The 17474-nt window shown below is 43.4% G+C and overlaps 9 protein-coding genes across 10 annotated transcripts; 5 read left to right on the top strand and 4 right to left on the bottom strand.

The window, feature by feature from the left end:
- Positions 1-551: 551 nt before the first annotated feature.
- On the bottom strand, positions 552-2200 carry LOC9657541. Its single transcript, XM_002977684.2, has 5 exons — positions 1826-2200; positions 1463-1759; positions 1124-1339; positions 937-1065; positions 552-868 (listed from the first exon to the last, which is right to left on the bottom strand). The coding sequence occupies exons 1-5, from the start codon at positions 2090-2092 to the stop codon at positions 647-649; spliced, it is 1131 nt and encodes a 376-aa protein (XP_002977730.1). The 5' UTR covers positions 2093-2200; the 3' UTR covers positions 552-646.
- Positions 2201-2646: 446 nt separating this feature from the next.
- LOC9657540 (NEDD8-conjugating enzyme Ubc12) lies at positions 2647-3689 on the top strand. Its single transcript, XM_002977842.2, has 6 exons — positions 2647-2754; positions 2822-2937; positions 2994-3102; positions 3180-3258; positions 3306-3422; positions 3482-3689. Exons 2-6 carry the CDS (start codon positions 2826-2828, stop codon positions 3617-3619), a joined length of 555 nt encoding a protein of 184 aa, XP_002977888.1. The 5' UTR covers positions 2647-2754; positions 2822-2825; the 3' UTR covers positions 3620-3689.
- Positions 3655-5229, top strand: LOC9656821 (electron transfer flavoprotein subunit alpha, mitochondrial). Its single transcript, XM_024682660.1, has 8 exons — positions 3655-3755; positions 3805-3996; positions 4049-4260; positions 4334-4497; positions 4564-4722; positions 4775-4827; positions 4887-5027; positions 5079-5229. The coding sequence occupies exons 1-8, from the start codon at positions 3696-3698 to the stop codon at positions 5157-5159; spliced, it is 1062 nt and encodes a 353-aa protein (XP_024538428.1). The 5' UTR covers positions 3655-3695; the 3' UTR covers positions 5160-5229.
- Positions 5159-5915, bottom strand: LOC9657539 (AIG2-like protein D; the record flags this gene model as incomplete). The annotated part of the gene is made up of 5 exons (XM_024682623.1): positions 5159-5309; positions 5361-5444; positions 5508-5600; positions 5657-5729; positions 5791-5915. Coding segments are annotated over 5 exons (453 nt in total), but the record flags the coding sequence as incomplete, so codon positions are not given.
- A 29-nt stretch (positions 5916-5944) lies between these two features.
- LOC9657538 (KRR1 small subunit processome component) lies at positions 5945-7667 on the top strand. The gene is made up of 11 exons (XM_024682658.1): positions 5945-6157; positions 6211-6287; positions 6341-6451; positions 6505-6573; positions 6620-6676; positions 6724-6762; positions 6810-6994; positions 7049-7127; positions 7184-7327; positions 7383-7463; positions 7521-7667. Exons 1-11 carry the CDS (start codon positions 5947-5949, stop codon positions 7587-7589), a joined length of 1122 nt encoding a protein of 373 aa, XP_024538426.1. The 5' UTR covers positions 5945-5946; the 3' UTR covers positions 7590-7667.
- On the top strand, positions 7601-9685 carry LOC9656820 (chloroplast stem-loop binding protein of 41 kDa b, chloroplastic). The gene is made up of 10 exons (XM_002977839.2): positions 7601-7861; positions 7921-8079; positions 8131-8217; positions 8271-8361; positions 8408-8462; positions 8514-8574; positions 8622-8843; positions 8894-9010; positions 9065-9154; positions 9208-9685. The coding sequence occupies exons 1-10, from the start codon at positions 7694-7696 to the stop codon at positions 9394-9396; spliced, it is 1239 nt and encodes a 412-aa protein (XP_002977885.2). The 5' UTR covers positions 7601-7693; the 3' UTR covers positions 9397-9685.
- Positions 9319-10269, bottom strand: LOC9656819 (nascent polypeptide-associated complex subunit beta). The gene is made up of 5 exons (XM_002977682.2): positions 10114-10269; positions 9911-10059; positions 9790-9846; positions 9687-9725; positions 9319-9611 (listed from the first exon to the last, which is right to left on the bottom strand). Exons 1-5 carry the CDS (start codon positions 10179-10181, stop codon positions 9484-9486), a joined length of 441 nt encoding a protein of 146 aa, XP_002977728.1. The 5' UTR covers positions 10182-10269; the 3' UTR covers positions 9319-9483.
- A 14-nt stretch (positions 10270-10283) lies between these two features.
- On the bottom strand, positions 10284-12314 carry LOC9657537 (pentatricopeptide repeat-containing protein At4g02750). Its single transcript, XM_024682622.1, has one exon. The coding sequence runs from the start codon at positions 12312-12314 to the stop codon at positions 10284-10286; it is 2031 nt and encodes a 676-aa protein (XP_024538390.1).
- A 131-nt stretch (positions 12315-12445) lies between these two features.
- LOC9657536 (25.3 kDa vesicle transport protein) lies at positions 12446-13600 on the top strand. 2 transcript variants are annotated; one of them, XM_002977838.2, is made up of 5 exons: positions 12450-12700; positions 12786-12946; positions 13009-13155; positions 13249-13325; positions 13381-13600. In XM_002977838.2, the coding sequence occupies exons 1-5, from the start codon at positions 12513-12515 to the stop codon at positions 13465-13467; spliced, it is 660 nt and encodes a 219-aa protein (XP_002977884.1). In that variant the 5' UTR covers positions 12450-12512; the 3' UTR covers positions 13468-13600. The 2 variants fall into 2 exon arrangements, with proteins under 2 accessions (XP_024538433.1, XP_002977884.1); XM_024682665.1 differs by having other exon boundaries at positions 12446-12700; positions 13009-13325.
- The last annotated feature ends 3874 nt before the right edge of the window (positions 13601-17474 follow it).

Here is a 17474-nt window from a genome sequence, read left to right as displayed (position 1 = left end):
TATTATCTACTGATTGATATGCAATAAGATTAATCTTGTGTTTATAAATTACAAACATGCTTATTAATAAGTAAGAATAACACTATTATTAAAAAAATCAAGCATTCCTACATGCAAGGGGTAGCAAATTATTGTTATTACAAGTCAAACAAGTTGCATGCCATTTGATGGAAAGTTTGATGGCATTTCATCAATAGAAAAAAACTCACAATGCTCTGTGATTGAGGTTTAGCTAGAACTCAGGGCCAGAGGTTAATTTGGATCTCAGCTGGGTGCCATGACATATTTACTATAGTCATGAACTGTTGATGACCTTGACTCCTTGTCATTGTAATACTTCAGGCTGAATCTCAGGTGAGACTGTTTTGCACAATTGCTTCTTCCTCATTTTCATTTAGATGGATTTATAAGTAGTTCTGAGCATGTCTTTGATTGACATTTGGGAGGATTATCAAGCTCCACCGTGACAATGCTTTGCAATCTTACTACTTGGGTGATGGAAGCTGCGCTACCGCTAGCACAGTAACAATCTAGCTATCTCGCCCGCAGCATTGGCGATGAGCTTGGATTTCGATCACAGGTAGTGTTATTCTTTAGTGTAATGTATTCTTAAGTAGTGTACTGTACAAGTCAAAAAGATTGTGATCTAGAAAATGGCGGCGGGGTTTCCTGCCTGGGCCTCGCTGACGATGGCGCTGCTCTGGATCACAATCGGTTTCCCTTCCAGTTGCAACATCATACTCCCGAGAACTTGCCTCAGGTACTGCTCGAACATTTCCCTGTCTATCAAATTTTCATGGTGGTTTTTATGCGAGGCCGCTCCACCATTGTCCATCATTTTGAGTGCTCCAATGATCTCGGAATCCATCTACAAAGAAGAAGGTTTTTAGTTGTTCCAGAGTTGGAACTCTTTTCTCCCACAAGAAGTATATTCACCTCTTCGATTGCTCCAAGCGGTGGCAAACCAGCTCGAGGTGAGACGAAGTCCAAGCCAAAGATGAAGTCATCCTTTTTTATGGAGCCGTTCTTTTCTTTTGGCAGCGTTTTCCAGGCCTCGGAGATTACCTGTTGCGCGAAGCGAGAACCTATCAGATGTAACATGGAGGGAATTTTGTGCTTTTACCTTCTTGGATGCTTTCTTGTCGCTCAGGAAGGCTTTGACACTTTGGCCGTCGAATTTCTTTCGTACGTGAGCCACAGTGAGAGGCTTCTCGGACATGATCGTCGACATCTCCAGCAAAACTTTCTTGAAGAGCTCCACATACTCGTTTTGATCGATCAGGGCGTCCTCGTTAACTCCCGATCTCGAGAGAGCAGCATCCACCACGGGCAAACTCGCCTGGAAGAAAAAGAGTTTAAACACTCCGAGGAAGCTCACACAACCCCAAAGAAGAACACTATTGACAACTCAATAAGATCAAATATCCAGAGGCTGGAGGAAAAAACTTTTGGAAGAATGTACCTCGGCGTACGGTGGAGCTCCATGGTCGACCGAGAGCCGTTTCAAAGCGTCCCTGAGAACCGACGCTTTAACTTTACCAGTGCTCTCAAGATCATTCTCCACGAAAGCATTCACAGCGCTGATCTCGGCGTCGGGGTGACGGGCATACTCCCGGAGCTTCGATCCATCCAGGGACATGACGTTGATCGGCTCTCGCTCCAGACCATCCGCTAGTCCCAGGAGTATCTCACGAAGAACCACCGCAAACTTCTCCTTGGAAACTTTCTTAGCTCGTCCATCCAGGAAGGATTTCATCACCTACAAGAATGTTTTTCTTGATCAGGAACACCATGTCATCCAACTTTTCTAGCTAGGAGAACCAACCTGATCGTAGATGGGATCAGTATCGGGAGAAGATCCCTGTGGAGGGAGGCCAAGCGCTCCACCGATCCCAAGAACCGCGGGCTTGAGCTCCTGGGGCGTGAGATCCCCCGTGTGGCTCGCATCCAGCGCACTAAACTTCCCGTCCACGAACCTCGCAAATGCGGTCTTGTCTTCCACCAGCGCCTTGATGCTCGATCCATCCACAACTCCATCGTTGCCCATTCCAACAATCTCGTCCTCCCGCTGCTGCTGCTGCTGCGTCGCCATAGCTCGTCGCCCAAATCGATCACTCGATAGAACGAAAGAAAAAACTTCCTTTTTCTCAGTGAAAAATGAGGAAGAATAGAGGACAAGGAAAGAGATCTCCTATCTACACATTTGGGGCATTGAACGCTTTTATATACTTCGTTCGTCCCTGGGTGTGCTTTTCCAACATAAAGTTACGTGTCGCGCTAGACACCCTCACAGTTGGCGTGCCACAAAGCTGACGCGTGGACAATACTATACAGTCGTGTCGTGCTCATACGTAGTTTCTTACGTGAAAGCTTTATTAAACTCGTGAGCTATGAGAAAACCACACACATTATGCTTGTGTATGGGGTTGGTCTTTGTGTGCTGACTTTTAAGCTCGAGCTTCCGCGAATCTCGAAAATTAGGGTTCTAACTAAAGCGTTGACTATTGGTCTCAACGTGGTTCCTACCTATATCTTCCAGGATCCACCCATCTCTGAAACTTTCTCGTGCAACGATAGAACGTCATCATTCGATTGGTGACACGTCATCATTGGCCGGAAATTTTTTATTTTGCTTTGCGTGATGATCTACGATTCTTTCTGGCAAAGCCCTAAAAAGGAGAACCAGCTCTAGGGCAGGGGCGAGGGCGGTGTTTTGGGGGGCTGGAGCTCCGCCGCGTGCGCGATCCGAGCTAGGTATGTGCGATCGATGAGCTGCATTTTCGGTTTTGATCGATCTCTCTCTCGCGCGTCGGTGCTACAGGAACATGATCAATCTCTTCTCGGTGAAGAAGAAGCAGCAGGAGGCTGCGCAGAACAATGCGAATGGGAGAGCGCCGATCAAGAAGCAGAGCCCTGGAGAGCTGCGCGTCCAGAAAGGTAATCCACTCGATCCACCAATCGACTGAGAGCTTCTTCCTTTCTTTGTTCTTCAGATATCACGGAGCTTAATCTGGCCAAGACCACTTCGATCACATTTCCTATGGGAAAGGACAACTTACTGAATTTCGAGATCACGATCTGTCCCGATGAAGGCTACTACCAGTAAGCAAGAGTTCTCTCAGTTCCCAGCGAAAGTTTCGATTTTTTTCTAGCTAAGTAATGCGTTTTGGTTCTTCCAGAGATGGAACATTTGTTTTCTCTTTCCAGATCTCTCCTTTATATCCACACGAGGCACCCAAAGTGAAATGCAAAACAAAGGTAAGTTTGCTCTTTTCCTTTCATTGTTTCACTAGCTTGTCTCGCAGGTTTATCACCCGAACATAGATTTGGAAGGAAACGTTTGCCTCAACATCTTGAGAGAAGATTGGAAACCCGTGCTGAGCATAAACTCCATTGTCTACGGCCTCCAATACTTGTTCCTAGTAAGCGATCTACTTCCAAATCTCTAGCAAAAGTTTTGATCCTTTGCTCGTTGCTATAGGATCCCAATCCCGACGATCCTCTAAATCACGAAGCGGCCGAGGTGTTGCGAGATCACCCCAGACAATTCCAGGCCAACGTAAAGAGATCCATGGCTGGGGGCTACATCAACGGCCAGCACTTCACGAGATGCATCTAATCTAATGATCCGACGGTCTAGGTTGTAACATACCCTCTTTGATTCGAACCCCGGACCTATTACTCGTGTTTTTGCTATGGCGTCATCGTCATGGAAATGGAAATGGCGCCCTCTTTCTAAGCTCGCCAGGAATTTCGTAAGCGCTGGAAGGATTTTCTAGGGTTTGTGTGATTGATCCATCGCAGGCGAGTAGCGCGCTCGTAATCGCGGAGCACGGAGGAGGATCGGTGAAGAACGGATCGATCAGCGCCGTCGCTGCCGCTGCGGCCGCATTAGGCGATTCTTCGCCCGTGACGTTGCTCGTAGCTGGATCGGGGGGAGCGGAGCTCGACGCGGCAATCCAGCACGCGAGCTCGGCTCATCCGGCAGTCTCTCAGGTTCTAGCAAAAATTCGTTTGTTTTGGTCGATTCGATCGAGTTATAGAGCAGGTTCTGGTAGCTCGATCGCCGCTGCTGGGGCAGCCATTGGCGGAGCCATGGGCGGAGCTTCTTGTCCAAGCCCAGAAGAAGGGAAATTACTCTCACATATTCGCTGCGTCTTCGTCGTTTGGAAAGGATGTGTTGCCCCGAGCGGCAGCGCTGTTGGGAGTCTCTCCAATCACAGACGTGACTCGAACGATCGATCAACACACGTACATCAGGTATTCTCTCGTTGATTTAAGCTAGAGCTTGATGATTTTTTCTTTGTGTTCTTTCTTTTTCTTCCTTCACAAGACCAATCTATGCAGGAAATGCTATGGCTACTGTGAGGTTTAAAGGCTCCGGTCCATGCATTGTAAGCATTAGAGCAACATCCTTTCCAGCAGTTCCCGGGCTCGCATTAACCGGAGTTGGCCATCCTTCCATCGTCGACTTCGATGCTTCGTCTCTTTCTTCGGGTAAGCTTTCAAGAAACTTTTAAGAACTGAAGAATAGAGAGGAAATTTACGTGATGAGTTCCACAGGAGCGATTGGAAAGTCGAAGTGGATTGGTTTGTCTTCGCAGCAAACGGAGCGGCCAGAGCTGGGTGCCGCAAAAATCGTGATCTCTGGGGGCCGGGGACTCAAAAGCGCAGAGAACTTTGAGTTGCTAGAGAAACTTGCTGACAAGCTTGGAGCCGCTGGTAAAGTTTTTATATTTGTTTCGTCCTGTTTTCATTCGTAATGTATATGCAGTGGGAGCATCGAGAGCCGCAGTTGATGCTGGATTTGTTCCGAACGACATGCAGGTGTGATCGACTCGAAGAATTCTTGCTCTCAGTTTTTAATGCCTGAGAATGTCTTGTAGATTGGACAGACTGGAAAGATTGTGGCGCCAGAGCTTTATATTGCCGTAGGAATTTCAGGAGCTATACAGCATCTCGCTGGAATCAAAGACTCCAAAGTTATCGTTGCTATCAACAAAGATCGAGACGCTCCAATCTTTCAGGTTCTTTCCCTGACTTGGTTTTCCAAGTTTCGAGTTTTTCTTTCTCGTCAGGTCGCGGATTACGGTCTTGCTATGGATCTCTTCGAGGCGCTTCCAGAGCTGGTCGCTAAAGTTCCCTCTAAGCGACTATAAACGATGAATTCATCGTTTGTATACAACCTGTTTCTTCGATCGAATAAAAATCCCGCGCGAGTTCTTCTCACCTCAAGTAACGTTGATTCCCGTGTCCATATATTCCTCACACATTGCTTCGTATCTCTCCAGATCATTCGATCTCCATTCCTGAAAGGAAGATCTAAGAAAAAAAGAAACGAAAATCCGGAAGAGTTTTACCTCGTAGTCCCAGCTTCCAAACAAATCCTTGTCTTCCGGATCACCCCAAACATACACGAAAGCTGTGAGCGTAATGCTTTGATCCTGCGAGAACAAAGAAAATAATCATAGAACTTGTGATCTAGCGAAAGAAGGAAAGGGAATCACCAGTAAGCAAGGCTCCACAGTAAGTCTCTTATATTCCTCTCCCTCGAAATCGTCCATGACTTGAAGCTCCTCGTGTGTTAAATCGAGTAGAACCTTCTCAAACGAATTTCTATCGTCAAGGATCAAAAGAATTCACGGAAGCTCTATACCTTTCCTTTGATTCTGTCCCCCTTCCTGTAAGTAGCACCGGGATAGACGCGATTGCGCACGCTGAATCGATGGCTGCGATAAAATACGACATCGATGAATTCAGCAGTGGAATTTGATCGATCGAGCGACTTACTAATCGGCGAGCACAGCGTCGCAGCTCGATGGAACGCGCTTGATCAGGATGCGCACAATTTCATCTGCCAGGAGCGTCCCATAGACGAACACATTGCCGTTGGCCATTTCTTCCTTCTTTTCCCAAGAACCCTAATTTCGAAATATTTCTAGGGTTATGGGGAGGAAGAGGAAGAGAGCTGGAGCCGGCGATGGCGACGGCGATGGCGAAGAAGGGAGCGCCAGGGTCAGGGTGAAAGGCAAGCACGACAAGCCGAAGCCGTGGGACACCCCCGATGTGGATCACTGGAAGATTGTGCCCAAGCCGGAGCAGTGGAGTGGACTCGTCGAGCAGAGCTCCTTCTCGACGCTCTTCCCGCAGTACAGAGGTACATTCTAGTGATTTCGCGTCCCAGCAATGCGATCGTTGCCGGCTTCGCAGAGAAATATTTGCAGGATGTTTGGCATTCTGTGGCTCGTGCTTTGAAGGAGCATGGCATCAAAGGGGAGCTTAATCTTGTATGTATCGCAGTGTTTTCTTCTTGTTCTAGATCTTTATGGTTGTGATACAGGTAGAGGGATCAATGACTGTCAGCACCACTCGCAAAGTTCAAGACCCCTACATTATCATCAAGGCCAGGGACCTTATCAAGCTTCTCGCCCGCAGTGTTCCTGCTCCTCAGGTGATAGTTCTCTCTATGCTTGATTCTTTCTTATCTGTTTGTTTGTTTCTCAGGCTTTGAAGATTCTGGAAGACTATATGCAATGCGATATCATCAAGATCGGCAATCTTATTCGAAACAAGGTAAGATTTTTTGTTTCCTGGTATTTTACTGAGGAGTTATGAACAGGACCGCTTTGTGAAGCGTAGGCAGCGCCTTTTAGGCCCGAATGGTGCAACTTTAAAGGTTTGCTTATGAAAGTTTCGTTTTTGGTGACCACATTTTGTCTCTAGGCACTGGAGCTCTTAACTGGATGCTACATTCTAGTTCAGGTACTGCAATGTTGTTTTCGATCGCTCCTGTCTTAGATGTCTTTCAGGGAAATACGGTTGCTGCAATGGGTCCATTCCAGGGCCTCAAAACTCTCCGCCGCGTAGTAGAAGACTGCATTCATAACATTCATCCTATTTACCATATCAAGGCTCTCATGATCAAGAGGGAGCTTGCCAAGGATCCGGCACTAGCTAATGAGAACTGGGAGAGATTCTTGCCGAAGTTCAAAAAGTAAGTTATATGCAGTTGTTAACATCGAGTTCTCACGGGCCATCTCCATGGCAGGAAGAACGTACAACGGAAGAAGTCGAAGAAGGAAAAGAAGCCGTACACACCTTTCCCTCCTCCACAACAACCTAGCAAGGTATGCTGTTTCATGTTTACTCATATAACGACACCTAACAATTGGAGGTTCTGCAGATTGATTTGCAGCTAGAAAGTGGAGAGTACTTCCTGAGCGCGGAGACGAAGGCCGCGAAGAAGTTTGAGGAAAAGAAGCAGCAGCAATTGGAAAAAGCGGCCGAGAACAAACGCAAACGCGATTCGTCGTTTGTTCCTCCAAAGGTGCGTTTGCGTCTTCACAACAACACTGAGTATCTTGTTACCGGGTTTGTTTCAGGAAACCAAGAAATCTGAAAGAGCTGGAACATCTTCAGGGGTCTCGAAAGCCGATGTCACTGCAATGGCCCAAAACTTGAAGGTACGTCATACTCGGGTTGTTCTCGTTACGTTTATGATCGTCGTGCTTCCTTTCCAGGAGAAATCAGAGAAGGTTTTGCCTAAACAAAAGCGGATTGATGACTCTGTACAGAACTACCTCGCATAATGCTCTCTGACACGTGGCATGCATCAAGCCCGTTGTTTTCTTGAGGTGCACATTCAAAATATGAGGATTGTTCTTTGAGGCTTTTGTTTTCCACTCTCTTCGTCATGGCTGCGTCCTCTGCAATCAGAGGCTATGGCGCATCCGCTGCATCGTTTGATGGTTTAATGCAGGCACGAAAGGATACAGCAAGAACATGTCAAAACAGGAGCCTCTCTTATGCGAGAACTGACCAATTTCTAGCTTCGGATTTCACTCAGAATGTCGTCCGGCAGGTAGATTCTGAAAACTTGATCTTTGCGGCTCTATCTCGCTAATCTGCTTTGAGATGCAGGCCACAGATCGGACGAGGCTTCGAACTCAAGCAGTCCGACGAGTGTCCATTGTTACCACAGCTTCCAGCGATACTCCGACGAAGAAAATCTTGATGATGGGAGGAACTCGGTTTATTGGAGTTTACCTGGCAAGGTTGCTTGTGAAAGCTGGACACGAGGTTGAAAATCTATTTTAACATAGAAGGTGAAAGTTCACAGTTTTTTTGCAGGTGACTCTCTTCACTCGTGGAAAAACACCAGTCACTCAAAAGATTGCCAGCGAAACGGACCAAGAATACGCAGAATACTCCTCTAAAGTACGTTGTCACCAGCTGCAGTTGGTTTTTATCTTTTTAGTTGCTGTCTTTAGGTAAAGCACATTCAAGGAGATCGTCAAGACTTCGATGGAATGAAGAGCAAAATTGCCAGTGCTGGTTTCGAGATTGTTTATGACATAAACGGTAAAGTAATTCACAAGTGCTCTCGAAATGAAGTTTCTATTGACAGGGAGGGAGGCTGTCGAAGTTGAGCCCATTATCGACGCAATTCCAAGCCTTAAGCAGTAAGTGAACTTCTCAAGAAACGAAAAAGTTCTCTTGCTTTCTTGAAACAGATACATTTATTGTTCTTCGGCTGGAGTGTACTTAAAGTCGGACTTACTTCCCCATTTTGAGGTGAGGCTTGTTGAAGGATCATACGTTTGCTGAATTCCACTGTGCAGGTTGATGCTACTGATCCGAAAAGCAGGCACAAAGGAAAACTTGACACTGAAGCGCTGCTGCAAAGCAAAGGAGTGCCCTGGACCTCCATCAGACCAGTTTACATCTACGGCCCTCTCAACTACAATCCAGTGGAAGAATGGTTCTTCCATCGCCTCAAAGCTGGCAGGCCAATTCCTATTCCAAACTCCGGCCTTCAAATCACGCAACTTGGTCACGTCAAGGTGCTTGGTTTTGCGGCTGCTTTATTCGTTACTCACGTCTACGATTGCAGGATCTGGCTGACGCATTTGTCCGCGTTCTGGACAATCCAACAGCATTTGGTCAAGTCTACAATATCTCGGGAGCGAAGTATGTAACGTTTGCTGGCATTGCTCGAGCTTGTGCCAAGGTATGAACAGACTTTGCTGCTTGGAATTAAAAGCAACGAACAAAACAATTACAGGCCGGTGGCTTTCCCACTCCGGAGCTGGTCCACTACAACCCGAAGGACTTCGACTTTGGAAAGAAGAAATCATTCCCGCTGCGCGATCAAGTAAAAGTTTCTAGCTCATGTCTCATGCGGTTTTCTCATCGGCCTTGTTGCAGCATTTCTTTACCTCGATCGAAAAAGCGAAGAATGATCTTGGCTGGAGTCCCAAGTATGGACTGGTAGACGGTCTCACAGATTCCTACAACCTCGATTTCGGGCTGGGAACGTTTCGTAAAGCAGCCGATTTCTCAACCGACGATATGATTCTGGAGAAACTGGGGATCAAAGTTGCTGTTCCGGCCTAGAACCAGAAACAAGGTACCGCAAATTACAAAAAGCTAGAGTGGGGTAAGAAAAAGGAAACAAAGCAGCGTCAGCTAGCTCCGTGTCACTCATTCCTTTTTAGCAGCCTCTTCGAAGTTCTCTCCGGGAACCAGGTCGGGAACATCGTCGTCGTCGGCACCGGAGTTAGTCTGCCACTGCTGAGCAATCTTCTTCAAGTTCGCGAGATTGTCCGGGCCTGAAAAAGAAGAAAAGAATGGAGATCCAATGTTTCTTTCAAAACGAACGAAAATAAAGGATTTGAGAAACGTACCCAGCTGGTTTACAATGCTTGGTAGCAAATCTCGAAGCTCTGGAATGGAGAAAGAGAGAAAAGTTCCAGTAAGAGCAAAGAAAAAAAGGAGAGATGGACATACTTTTGGTGGATGAAGCTCCGCTCACGACCCAAGTGTTGGCAACGATGGAAGCTTGAACTGCGAAAAGATAGAAGAAGAAATCCATCAAACCATTCGTCCACGCAGAGATTTCCATTCTTACCTTTGGGATTGACGAAGTGAATGACGGTATCGTCCTTGAAGATATTCACCTCCTCAATGCCGGGGATGGTGTTGACGCCCAATCTCTTGAGCGTGTTTTGCAACCTCTTGTCGTCGGTGGTCGCGGTCTTGTGCACTGCCTTCTTCTTCCTGCGATTGCCAGAATTCTCACCAAAATCTTCCAATCTAATCCCAAATCTTTACCTCCTCACAGTTCCCTTCCCTCCCGTCCGCACGGCGGTGGCCATCTTCATGAGCCGGTCGCGATCCATTGCGGCTGGGCAGCGCGCGGCGCAAAGAATGGCAAATCTTGGAAGGAGGAACCCCAAAACCCTAGCCCCAATAGAGAGGGAGGGTTTTTCTTTTAGGGTTCTTCATTTCAGGGATTTTACAAGGTTGGAGAGCAAGGAATAGGGAGCGGTGCTGCGACTGTCGACTCCGTTCGCTCGCTGGGCTGCTCCAAATGCTCGCTCTGGATCGCTGTGGATCGAGCAGCCGCCCAGCAAAGTCACCCACGACACGAGGTTTGGCTCGAATGGCATGTTTGCGGCCACTTCTTGGGCATCAAACAAACGCCCATTTCGACACAAGAGATCGATGAGGCAATTGTAGTGATCCAGCGATGGAACCAGGTTGTAATCCCCCATGAACGAGCTGAAAAATTGGCAGCCGTGGGTGACGAGCCCTGCATGGCTGCATGCGATGAGAATTTTTGCAAAGGTGACGGTGTCCGGGAGGATTCCATCCAATCCCACGAGACGAAAGAGCTCCAGGGCCGTGTTTCCACGTCCGTTTTGTGCGTAAGTTGAGATTAGCGCTGTCCAGGCGACCAGGTTTCGTTCGTGGAGTTCCTCGAAGATTGTACGGGCGGTGATCACGTCCCCGTGTCGGCCGTACATGTAGAGCACGGAAGTTCCCAGGGCCGTGTCCGATCGGAGAAGCTCGCTGGGAATGCTGCTGTGAAGGATTTTGCCTTGGGCTATGGATTTGCAGCTCTCAAGTGTGTCGATGAGAGAAGATTTCTCCACTTTGACGCCCTCCAAGTCCATTTCTCGCAAGAACACTAGCGCTTCTTCTTCTTCTCCCGAGAGAGCACAGAGCATGGAGTTGTACACCAAACTTGATCGATTCATCTCATTCTGGAACAAGAGTTTCGCATCGACTAGACTCTCACATCTAGCGTACATTTTGACGAGACTGGACAAAACCTCGTGATCCAGATCGAGACTCTCGTACGCGGCACATTTGTGGACGATTCGCGACGCGTCCAAAGCTTGCGGCGATCCAAATCCATCGATGAGGCTCAAAAACGTGATCCTATTTGGCTGAAGACCCTCCAAATCCATGGCTCGAAACAAGCTCAAAGACCTCCTGTGATCCCCTCCAAAGATCATCGTCGTCCACGTCACCACATTCCTAGCGGGCATCACCTCAAACAGCCAATCGGCCTCGCCCAAAGCTCCATGCTGGACGCAGCCCGCCAGCATGGCATTCCACGTCACGCTGCTTCTCTCGGGCATGCCCATGAAGATGCGAATGGCATCCAGCAAATTCCCATCACGGGCATATGCCGTTAACGCCAAAGTCCACGACACAAGATCCCATAGAGGCATCCGACGGAGTATCTCATCCGAAAAACAAGCCTCAACGAGAGTGTTCCAGCTGACGATATTACGCTCCAAGATTCTATCAAACGCACTGCGCGCTAGATCCGGAGATTCCATCCTCCCGTACGTTTTGATCAGTGCCGTACCCATCGCCACCTCGGTGTCAAGTCCTCGGCTGCAAATCTCCGCGTGGAGGAACTTCAAATGGATGCGATCGACAGCGTCTAAAATGCTCAAGAGTGTGATCCTGTTGCAATGGATCCCTTCCAGGTCCATTTCCAGCAAAAGCGCCACTGCGTTGCTACATTCCCCATGTAGAGCAAATGCCGAAATCATCGAGTTCCAAGACGCAACATCCCTCTCGGGCATTTTTTCAAAGAGATCCTTCGCTATATCTATCGACTTGTTTTGCGCATACCCAGATATCATTGCGTTCCACAACACCAAGTTCGTCTCTGGTATCAGCCCGAAGAGCCGCGCAGCGAGATCAAGATGCCCGTTTTGGGCATATGCCGCGACCATTATGTTCCAAGAGTAAAGATTCCTCTTCCTGATCTTCTCGAATGCTTGCTTGCATTGAGCGAGGTCCCTGCACTGGCCATACATTTGGACGAGCAGATTGCCCATGAAAGTTTCTTGGTCTGCGCCATCTCTCGCAAGAATCCTGTGCAAGCGACGGCCTTCTTCCAGAGCCAAGGATTTGCCACAGTGACGGATCAAAACAGTGAATCGTGATTGTATCGGGTATCTCTCTAGCTCCAGGATTGATCGATGCAGCTCTTCCCTCAAGATCTTCATCCAGCTTTCGGCGAACCATTGAAGAAGAAACCAAAGCTTGAATATTTGGAATATACCTAGAAAATGCTTAACTGGTAATTAAGTTAAGTCCATTTTAATTCATCTGTATTTTATTTTAATGAGAGGCGTATTGGTGTGAAAGCTTTATGGCGGTAAACTAGGGTTCTTGCGGAAGAGCGCCAGATCCGGATCACAGGCATGGTGAAGCTGACAGTTATAGCTCGGATCACTGATGGCTTGCCACTCGCCGAAGGTATGGACACTGGATTAGAGGAGAAGGAACTGGATTTTTACAAGCAGCAGGCCAAGTCGCTGTTCAAGCGGCTGTCGCATGGGCAGAATCAGCCGTCGAGGATGTCAGTGGAGACTGGCCCCTATTTTTTTCAGTGAGTTCTTCTGGATTCTTCGCGAGAATTTGAGCTCGTTGGGGTTGAGATTGATTTCTTTTTTCTTTTTCTTTCTCGATTGTAGCTATCTCATTGAAGGGAGAGTTTGCTACCTTACTCTTTGCGATCGATCCTACCCGAAGAAGCTCGCGTTTCAATACTTGGAGGAGCTGCAGAGGGAATTCGAGCGGCTGAATCACTCGCAGATCGAGACTGTTGCGAGGCCGTATGCCTTTGTCAAATTTGGTGGGTGATTTTTGCTCTTTGTTTTGACTGTGTAAGTCTAACGATGCGATTGTTTTGCAAAGATATATTCATCCAGAAAACCAGGAAGCTCTACCTTGACACGAGAACGCAGCGGAACTTGTCCAGACTCAACGACGAGCTGTACGAAGTCCAGCAGATAATGACGAGAAACATTCAAGAGGTTTTGGGCGTTGGTGACAAGCTCGATCGTAAGCTTTCTTTCTTCTCTTCGTCTTCGTCAAACTCTTCCTCTTCGATTGTTTCCTCTCTTGGTTTTTTAACGTTATTTTCATCTTTCGCAGAGGTAAGCCAGCTCTCAACCCGCTTGACGGCCGAATCACGCATCTTTTCGGACAAAGCTCGAGATCTCAACAGACAGGTATCTGCTCGCAAGTTTCCTTACCACCGCTAATGAAAAAACGTGAAACTTGCAGGCTCTCATTCGAAAGTGGGCACCAGTTGTGATCGTGCTTTCCGTAGTGTTGATCTTCCTTTTCATGCGGAGATCTATCTGGGGCTAGGAATGAAACAAGAAAGAGTGGGTGTTGTTTAAAGAGCTCTACAGAGGCATTCAGAGGAAGACAGAAATCGATTATCATTTTTCTTCTTGAGTGGAAGATTGATTAAAAAAATAAGAAGGTTTCTTTGAGTAAATCACAGAAAAGAACGTGCTGAAATGGTCAACAGCACGGCCATTCTGTAAGTGATATGATCGAAGCCCAAACCTCAATCATATAGAATTTAGAATTTTTGAAGATTTTCAGCATACATAGATTCAAATAAAGACACAGATTAAAGAGAACTATAATTATATTTGCAAGCATATTTCTCAATCTATCCCTACAATCTAAAAACTTCCCAAAGTCATCACACACTGCTGACTCATCCTAGGGGAACTCACAAAAATCTGTAGGGAAACTCAAGAAAAGTGTACATTTTGAATGGCTTTGGCTTGCTTTTAACCGTCTCTGTGAAAGGCTAGATGTGATTAGCCCTCCGGATGCATTTGGTCTTAATACAGACTTGCAATTGAAAGATATTGTAAACATTTCTACATGGGTAGGTTGGAAATGCCTTGTTGCCACAACTTAGCCTTGAGGATCCAAGGGGTAGCATAGTCATTTGCTAGCTTTGTCATCTCCTTCCATAACAAAGCTATGCAATCATCCATAGCCACAAGCTATGCAGAAAAGATTTGGACGATTTTCTTGGAGGGAAGAATGTAAGCCTCAATTTTTTTGAGTTTTCCTTGAGTTTCTTGGTTTTAGGATGAATCAACAATGTGTAATGACTCATTGTATAGAAAATATAAGTTAAGATTGCACATTTTGGAATTATTGAAATTGTAAGGGTAATTTGGGAAAAATATAAAAATTATCATAGAGTTGTATTGGTAATTTTCCATTTCTAAAATTAAAACATAAATAAGTGGATACTTTCACCAAGCAACAATTTGAAGAATATTTTATATATAGAGTGGCCCAAACATTTCAATAACAACATCAGAGCACCAAAGAGAAGGCTAATGGTGTGCCCAAATCCAAGGACAAAATTTTAGCTCACACCATTTTAGGAATATTTGCAAAACTTTATATTAGACTGTAGGCTAAAAACACAAGTATCAAAATACAAGATAAGGATGTTATACTTTTAACAGTTTGATTGAATTAAAAGGTTTATATAAAGAGTCTAAAGTTAGTTATGCTAAATTTGCCATCACTACGAAAATAGTGTATCTTGAGAGCCCTGATTCCTGATACTTCTCATGTAAGATTATTAACAAATGGAATTCAATATCACAATCTCATATAGCATGTAAATGTTTTGAGGTTAAGCACGAAAGTATAAACTACTAGATTATTTGATATAAAAGTCCATCTTCATCTATAGAACTTTCCTAAATTAGTATTAATCAAACTATGAATAGAAAGTCTACTCCCTCTTTTTGAGGAACTTATCTTTGATTTAGAAGGTATATTCTTCTATCATGTATACCAAAAAGGGAAATAAAAAGTCCATAGGACGATCTACATCACTCACAAGGAGATAAGAGGCTGCACAGGCACCAAGAGGAGAAGCAATGCAAGTGCAAACAAAAACAATATTTATACCTACGACAAAGTTCTTTTACATTAGGTTTCTGAGTCTCTAGAGCACTCTACATTCTTGATTTTAATTCAACTCTTTTTCACAATTCTCCACTTCCTTAAATAGTAATTTAAATAAATTTAGCTTAAGCTTGCAATTCTTTACTTTTAAATATTTCAGATTGGGTGTCAAGAATAGGTTTTGAGGATAATATGCTTAGATATTCTTAACAACAATTATGAAATAAAAACTTTTAGTGACACTCAAATCTGGAGTCGTCTCAACTTAAAAATCTAACAAATGTGATATGACCTTTGCAATAATTAATGCAATAGTAACTCCATCAACACACACAGAATTAACACAAGAATAATTAATTTTAATGATTACTTTTAACTTTAATTTTTTATTAGAAATCAACACCTCCATTTCCACACTGAATCTCTATTATATAAACTATCTATTCCATGTTTAAATTTACTAATTCTTCTATTGTGTATATCAGTTCTCTTGTCCATTGTACACATATAATTTTAATATTTAGGAGTAGAAATATGCTTTATTCAAGAGTATAATATATTTTAAGTAGTTACTAATCAATAGGAATCAAACCAATACTATTTACTTTGATATTACTTATTTCTCCCTTTAAGCCAATTAGAAAAAAAAAAAGAATTGTTTAATGAGAGAGCCTTTAATGGCTGATTTCATCCCATATATCTCCCAAGGTTCTAAGAATTTAGAGTGACCATATATCCATGGTGATCATGAGACCATATGTGATCTCATGATCACATATGTCATAGTTAGTTGTGTTATTAGGAACATTATATGCAAAAATTAAAATATTTTTAGTTGGCTATAAAAATAAAAGAGAAAACTGATAGAAAAGTTGCAAAATATGTTTGTTAAATATTAATTTAAATATATTTATATTTTATTATATTAGTTCTTAAACAATTTATATTATTACCATATTAAATAGTTATTATATATTATCTTAATTTCTTATAACCTGCCTAATGGTGTTTAGGTTTTACTATAAGTAGGGAAAATGCTACTAATAAAGCTATTATATAATAATAATAATATACATTTTTATTTCTTATAGCACCCACTATATAATTGAACTATAATAATACATCACCCTCACTCTCAAACTGTTTTTTTAATTTGCAATCAGTGTTATGTTTACCAACCTGATTTTCTTGCTAGTTAAATATACAAAAGTTTATATATCTTCTCTTAAAATGATTTTCAACTTAAGCTTTAATTTAATATTTACATTTCTTATTATAGCATTTGTAGCTCTAGGAGAAAGACCAACTATTACTGCAATTGGTAAACCTTTTTCATTGACTCTTAAGAAATTTGGTATGTTAATTGCTAAAATGACAAGATATATAAATACTTTCAATGATTTTCTACAACAATTCAAGGAGATTTTTGTTGAAATTGATAAAAAAAAAATGATTAAAATTACCTTTAGTGTCCTTAGGCAGATTCTTTCTATACAATATGTAAATCTTCCAATTGTTCATATATTTTGTACAGCTGATCCTACAATTCCACAAGGGTTTAATGATAATATTTTTATACAAGCTTTTACAGCAATTCATAATCATATAATCTTAAATGCAGCATCAGAACCAAATAAAGTTTTTGCAGGAAAGGGAGAGTATAACTATTTAGAGTTTGATATTAAATATGAACTGGTCTTTTTTGATGATATGGTACTTCAAAATAATAATATCACAAACAGTTATAAGTTACATGATACTGATTATGATACTGATACATATTGTTGGCCTTATATAAAAAGCATTATTGGTGGTGGTTATGAAGTCCAATACATATATGGAAGCTATATAATGGAAGGGAAAAGTATTATCTCAGCCAAAGGGAGTTATAAACTTGAAATGAAGGACTGTATACTAAAATATATTAAAACTGTTGATAAATCTATAGTATGGTTTACTAAAATTGAAGATGGCAAAGTACATTATAAATGTTATGCACATCTACAAAGTGATGGTCATTTTTTTGTCAAAAATCAATTTCATAAAAGAGTATGGGGAAATAATGTTTTTTGTCATCAACCTTGCAATATCAGAACAAGTTTAGTCCCAAAAGACAATGGCAGTATTATAATATATGATTTGCAAAGTGGAAAGGAATGGTGGAAAGCAATTAAATAAAGTAAAGTCATTAGATAACTTGTGTCTTAAATAACATTTAATGTTGCTAATTAATGGCTTTAGTTAATGTATATACTTAAAATAAGTGTTGTGAGGTCCAAATATACAATGACAATACTGAATACTAATATTAAAGGGCTGTACACTAATATTAGTGTAGTGGGATTTTATTGGATTGGTTTTAATGTGGATCACTCACTCTTGTATATAAGTTAGGGTTTTGGGTTAATTGATATACACAT

Source organism: Selaginella moellendorffii, unplaced genomic scaffold (genome assembly GCF_000143415.4).
Source record: "Selaginella moellendorffii unplaced genomic scaffold, v1.0 SELMOscaffold_35, whole genome shotgun sequence".
In the NCBI taxonomy this organism is placed as follows: Eukaryota; Viridiplantae; Streptophyta; class Lycopodiopsida; order Selaginellales; family Selaginellaceae; genus Selaginella; species Selaginella moellendorffii.
The sequence above is the reverse complement of the archived record's forward strand: the minus strand, read 5'-3'. Positions and strand labels throughout refer to the sequence as shown.